General features: G+C 50.1%; 1 protein-coding gene across 4 annotated transcripts in view; it reads right to left on the bottom strand.

Annotated features, from left to right (window-relative positions):
• Positions 1-5376: 5376 nt before the first annotated feature.
• Hrh2 (histamine receptor H2) overlaps positions 5377-6567 on the bottom strand; it is a 43423-nt gene continuing 42232 nt past the window's right edge. For 3 of the 4 annotated variants that reach the window (XM_005078333.4, XM_021232016.2, XM_040755991.1), the window contains exon 3: positions 5377-6297. In XM_005078333.4, the coding sequence (XP_005078390.2) occupies positions 6105-6297 (193 nt within the window). In that variant the 3' untranslated portion in view covers positions 5377-6104. The remainder of the gene's footprint in view (positions 6298-6567) is intronic. The other variant, XR_005880964.1, reaches the window with a different exon arrangement.

Raw genomic sequence — 6567 nt, 5'->3', positions numbered from 1 at the left:
AATGGGGAGATTGGGGACTTCTTGCTGACACCTGCAATGACCTCTAAAAATGAATTACAAGTCCCTTATGGCTGGTAATGGGGTGAAGGGGGCTCATTTTTGCCACCCAGCAAGCGGCCAGTGAGGGCTGATGAATTCTTACCAGAACACTTGATATTCTGGTGGCAGATGCATGTCTGTGGCGGTCATTTCTTGCTTGAATGACCTAGAGCAAACTACCCAAGCATGTTAAGCTCCCGTTCCTTGTCTGTGCTGATGAGCTGTCTCCAATCCTGGTCTCGAGGACCACAGCTGACTGGCTGAGTGGAAATGGGCTTTTGGGTATTCTGAAAGGTTTGCATAGCTTACCTGCCCAGCTGAGGTGGGATTCTAAAATGATTCCCTGGGTCTGGGCTCCTCAGAAGTTCCCCAACATCCATTCTGAGCTTGAAATCCAAACTGAGCTTTCATAGCACCTGGTTCCGTTGGGTCAGGAGCATTGTCCTTGAGAACGTCCCAGTGGCTGGGCCCACATCCTCCCACCTGGAACACACACAGCGCCTGTCTCCCAGTCTTGGCTGCCTGCTGCCCCTTATTCTGTGTTGCTGCCTGCCTAGTCCTTCCTGGGTTCCTTTGTCTCCCTGGAGGGCAGGGCGCACATGCTCAAATGCATGCTCACCCTTTTGTCCCAGCACGTAGCCTCAGGTCAGTAGAGATTGGGCCTCTCAGAGTGTCACAGTCAAGCTGAGGGTGAGTCAGGGGCCTCACTGCAAATTGGAGCTGCTGCAAATCAGTCTGGGCTACAATGTGAGTTCTAGACCAGCCTGGGCGACATAGCGATACTTCATTTTGGTGTAAAACAAAAAACTTCATCTTGATGGAGGACAGGATTCCCCTGTCCTCTGCATCTGCTCCAAGGCCCCCCAATCTGGTTTCCCAATTGAAATATCAATGTTCCCTTCCTAACTCAGATCTTAACTATCCCAGCTCTTTCTTGCTTAATACCTTTCAAAGGCTTCTCATGAGGTGTAGGATGAGGTAGAGCCTCTAGGCAGGTAGGCAGAGGTTAAGCCCCAGCTGCTCTTCAGGGAAGATCCGGAGCTGATTCCCACAGTGCTTCAGGCAGCCTGGGGGACCCCTGCTGTTTTTCTCTCTCCCTCCTGGCTTCCTTAATGGTCTTGGCTTCTCATCCAATTCCTGCTGGGGGAATCCAAGCCAAGTCTGCAGACCATGGCCCTGAAACAGTGGCTCCCGGGAATCTGACCTTGGCTGCTTGTCTAGTGCCCTGGTATTTACCCACTCGTGGTAAATGGAAGAGAGAGCAACTCCATCAAGAGCTGACCAACACCAACTACAGACTCACCTTCCTGGATTCGCCATTGCAAGCCTTTTGCACAGCCTTTCCCGTCTCTCCTGATTTATCAAACATTGTTGGAAAGGAACAGTTACCAAGTTACCTAGATACCATCTTCTCTCCAGTTGTTATGAGAGTTCATCAAGGTGTGCCTTCGTGGTTTCTTCCTGGGGGCAGGGGGGGCAGGGGGGGCCGGGGGAATCCCAGAATTCTACCACCTCCAACTTCCTGCCTCCCACCCCAGGGTCCCTTCCCTGACTGATGCCCAGTTACCCCAAGTATGTCCTCCACTCCAACCTTCTCTTGCCTCCCTCCCTCCTTCTCTGTCTCCCTCCCTCCCTCCCTACCTCTCTCCTTCCATCCCCTCTCCCTCCCTCCCTCCCTCTCTCCTTCCTTCTCTTCTTCTTCATTGGTCCTCTGGTGTTGGAGCGTTGCACAACATTTATACATTTTCTCTTGCCCTTGTCCCTTGTCTGCTCTTGCACTCGCTGTGGGACTGTCAGTGACTGACAGGCATTTCCTGAAGACATCTTCTCGGCCTCTGACGAGGCTGAACATCTACTTCACAAGCGTACTCGCTGAGTGCCCGCTGCACACCGCACCTCCAAGTGAGCAGGAAATGCCGGCCTCGCAAGTCAGCAGCAGCAAATGGAGATGTCAGCTCCCCCAGAATCTCGTCAGCTCCCCCAGATCTCAGCAAAATGAGATGCCAGCTCCCCCAGAATCTCAGCATTAGCCTTAAAGTAATCCCTCATCTGTGGTTTGCCTTTCGTTAGCTTCTGACATGTAGAGGAAGTGCAGCTATTGGGGGAAACTTCCTTATTTTTGTTTTGTTTTCACTCTGTGTGCGTGTGTGTGAGTGTGCAAGTGTGTATGTATGTACATGTGTGAGTGTGCAGGTATGTATGTGTGTACATGTGTAAGTATGCAAGTGTGTGTGTGTGAGTGTGTGTATGTGTGTGAGTGTACAGGTATGTATGTGTGCACATGTGTTCATATGCAAGAGTGTGTGTGTATGTGTATGAGTGTACAGGTATGTATGTGTGTGCATGTGTGAGTATGCAAGTGTGAGTGTGTGAGTGTACAAGTGTGTGTATGTGTGTACAGGTGTGCATGTGTGTGTGAGTGTGCAGGTGTGCAGGTGTGTGTATGTGTGTGCAGGTGTGCATGTGTGTGTGAGTGTGCAGGTGTGCATGTGTGTGTATGAGTGTGCAGGTGTGCATGTGTGTGTATGTGTGTACAGGTGTGCATGTGTGTATGTGTGTACAGGTGTGCATGTGTGTGTGTGAGTGTGCAGGTGTGCATGTGTGTGTATGTGTGTACAGGTGTGCATGTGTGTGTGTGAGTGTGCAGGTGTGCATGTGTGTGTGTGTGTGAGTGTGCAGGCATGTATGCCCATGTGGAGGCCAGGCTATCAGGTATCTTCCTTTATTGTTTTTGACTTATTGTCTTGAGTCGGGGTTTCTCTTCTCTTTTTTTAAAAATGATTTATTTTGTTTTATGTGCATTGGCTGTGTGAGGGTGTTGGGATCCCATGGAACTGGAGTTACAGACAGTTGTGAACTTCCAGGTGGTTGCTGGGAATTGAACCTGGGTCCTCTGGAAGAGTAGTCGGTGCTCTTAACTGCTGAGCCATCTCTCCAGGCCCTGAATCAGGCTTTTACACTGAACTTGAAGCTCATGTTTGGCTCCGTTGGGCAGTGAGCCTTCAGGATCTTCCTGTCTCTTCCCTATAGTGCTGGAATTATAGGCATGTACAGCCATACCTAGCTTTTTAAGATTAGTGCTGGAGACTTGAACCCAGATCCTCAAACGTGTAGGGCAAGTGTCCTCCCATCTCCTCAGGAGGCCCAACTCAGCTTTTAAAGGCAACTTCCAATTTGGCCTTTACCCCAGAATTTTATCATGACTTTCCCCCTTCTCAATCAAGAAACCATGTAATAAAGTTTGGGAGTATTTCCTTGTCAGGGAAGGAGGGAGGTAGGGGGAAAGGGGAGAGGAGAGGAGGGAGGGAGATATCAAGGTAATTTTTGCTTTGACAACTTTATTGAAACATGGTAACACAGAGCATGGATTTGAAGTCCCAATGCAGCCGTTCCTCTCCTAGGCATCATGCTTCCCTGAGAGGCTCCAGAAAGTTCACATTTGCAGCCTGTGAAGTGGCAGGCTGTCCCTGGGCACCGTGGTTTTGAGCCCTGATTGATTGTCTCTGTGACTGGGCATGCCTATTTGCACCGGAGGTCTCATGTCTCCAGTTAGTTCGGCCCTAGAGTCCTGAGAAGACACCTAGATGGGTTTCTTGGGCTTTTCCAATGGTTAGCTCTAGGAGTTGTCAGGCCAAAGGATGCCTTGATGACTATTGGCAGACTAGCTCTTGAAATACTAGTGTGGAGCATTCCTCCACATATTCACCTGGCAAGTTTTCACTAAGCTTCTGCTAGGTGTGAACACTCTTCCAGGGGTCCAACAGGCAAAGGTCAACAGAAAGAACGCACTTGTAGGGGAGTAAGATGGGTATCCAAGAAACCACAGCCGACTGTTACAGTATAATCAAGCCAATAGTCTCTAAAGAAAGCCCCACACCGTGTGTCAAGGGCCTGATGTACGATGGGTCAAAAGGGACAAGGAAGAGCTGAGATCTCGTGATGTCAACTTGTCCAGAAGACAAAAGAGCATTTCAGGCCATGCAAATAGCACCCCGTGTGCCTTGCTTGCTAGAAATAGTAGATCTAAATAGAATGATAGGCAGATAGGGGTGGGATTAAGAGAAGGTGCAGGGCGGTGCAGGAGGACGCTGGAGGGACATGCAAGCTGACGACGAAGCCCACCAAGGCTGTTGTATGGAGTGGACTGGAGGAAGGGGGAGGGGTGAGGAGTGTTGGAAAGAGACCTAAGCAGTTTCTCCAGTTGTCTTTTTGGAGACTTCAGCAGCTGGGTCAGGCGAAACGGGGACGATGAAGATTACCAGTTGGATGGCGGATATGTGTGAGGGCTATGACTCCAGCATGTCCACCATGAGAAGCAAGGCAAAAGGAGGGGCCGAGGCTGACCTCAGCTTTTGAAGCTCAGCACGTACCCTCCGCTTGAGAAGGGGGACTTTGGAGGAGCAGGTGAGGGAGGAGTTGGAGAGTATGGCTGTGGGCATGTTAGAGCAGTGTACCTTTGAAGGACCCAGGTGGAGGAAACATGGCCTGATGCCTTGCCTACAGCTATAAATCAGTAAATAATCTCCTTATGTCTTGTGACTAAAGTCATGAATGTAGATGAGGTCCCAAAGGGAGGACCAGAGTGAGAAGTCTCAGTGCTGAGCTGCAGGGAACAGTCATATCTAATTGTCGTGTGGAGGGTAATGAGTCACAAAGAGGACTGAAAAGTTACGGGTGGATATTGTTGGGGGACAGGAGAGGCTCTTGGAAACCCAAGGAAGCATGAGTATCAGGAGAGGTTGAGGTCAAGGGAGGGCAACACTATTGAGAAGTCCTAGGTGAGAGAAGTCCATAGACATCCTCACCTCTCCGGAGCTCTCAACAACTCCACCTCCTTGAGTCTCTTCAGTAGTTCTATAACCGCAGACAGAGAGCTTATCCATTTGCCGGGGAGTAAAGTGCTGCCCAGAGGGGCAGACAGTGTGTCCAGGTCACATAGCCAGCAGAAGGCAGCACTGGGTCAAAACACACATTTGCACCCTTTACATTTTCCCAACTTCTACCTGCCCTTCCCTGGGTCCCAATAGACACACATTGCCCTGCAAGTCCACTGCACACCACTTCTTGTTCATAACAAGTACCATCAATGGCTCTATCTTAGAATGGAGGGCTCCCTGGAAGGTTAAGATTTGCTAGAGGAAGGTTAACTGAGCTGAGGAACTATCTTGACTTCTGTTCTGAGTGGCAGTGTAGTGTAGTTTGAAGAACATGAACATAAGCCTGGGTTTCCATCCATCATCCATCCATCATCCATCCATCTATCAATCATCCATCTATCAATCATCCATCCATCCATCATCCATCCATCATCCATCCATCCATCTATTGATCCATCCATTGATCCATTCATCTACCCATCATCCACCCATCCAGCCAGCCATCATCCATCATCTACCCATCATCCAACCATCACCCACCCATCCATGCACCCATCCATCCACTTTTTCTACACATCCACCCACTCACCAAGTACTTTCTGAGTACCTCTATCCTGGGCATGTTTTCCAGCTGAGTGGCCTGAGGTACATTTTATACTTCTCTGACTCTCAGTTTCTACCTCTGTAATATGTCTGGGCAGTGATGCTCAGCCTAAGAACACGTATATAAATTATGAGAGCCCATGTAGATAAAGTACCTAGCACCTAGTTAGGTGTTCGTGGAGGCATTTTCGCTCCTCCTCCTTTTCTCCCATCCCCTTGTCTGCTTTTCTGCTCATAATGAGATCTCACAAGGGAGTGAGACAGGGCTTTATAGCAACATCCTTTGCCCTGCTCAGCAGATGTGCACGTTTTGTACAGAAGCACATCTGTGCATGCACGTGCGCACATCTGTCCCGCTGTCTGCTCACGACTCCTAGGGCCAGCACCAACGTGAGCTTTGAACCCAAGAAATTCAGCCTTAGTGAGCCAAAGCACCTGTCTGGAATCCGCTCACGGGGAAGCTGATCTATGTGTTCTGTGAACCCCCAGGCTCAGTCTGAAGTTTGTCCTCGGTGGGCTTGGTCCACAGGGCTCCAGAGGGAGCTCCAAGTGATAAGGCCGGGATCTTGGTGCCCTGCGCAGGATCTAGACAGCCTCACAGGGCAACGCCCTCATTCCTTCCTGTGATGGTGTCCTTTCTGTCTTCTCAGACAGTGGCTCTCCCGACCGATCCTCGGAGGGGCCTTCTGGGTGTTGCTGGAGAAAACGAAGCCCCCATAGGCTCTTGCAGCAGGTTAGGAGGTTATTGGAGCATGTGGTGCATGACAGCGTGGGTTTTCTGCAGAGACACAAGCACAGGTTAGAGCTGGGGTGGTGTCATGGCTAATCTTGTCATCTTGACACACACGGGCAGGGGAGCCCTCAATTGAGGAAACGCCTCCATCAGATTGGCCTGTGAGCGTGTCTGTGGGGATTTGTCTTGATTGTAATTGCTCTAAGAGGAGGACGATACCATCCCTAGGCAGGAGGGCATGGGCTTTGTTAGAAAGCTAACTGAACAAGCCAGAATGAGCAACTCATTTAGCTTGTTGGTTGCTGCTTCAAGCTC

The sequence above is a fragment of the Mesocricetus auratus genome, unplaced genomic scaffold (genome assembly GCF_017639785.1).
Source record: "Mesocricetus auratus isolate SY011 unplaced genomic scaffold, BCM_Maur_2.0 Super-Scaffold_100013, whole genome shotgun sequence".
NCBI classification, from domain to species: domain Eukaryota; kingdom Metazoa; phylum Chordata; class Mammalia; order Rodentia; family Cricetidae; genus Mesocricetus; species Mesocricetus auratus.
Note: the sequence above shows the minus strand (reverse complement) of the source record. Positions and strands in the feature narration are given on the sequence as shown.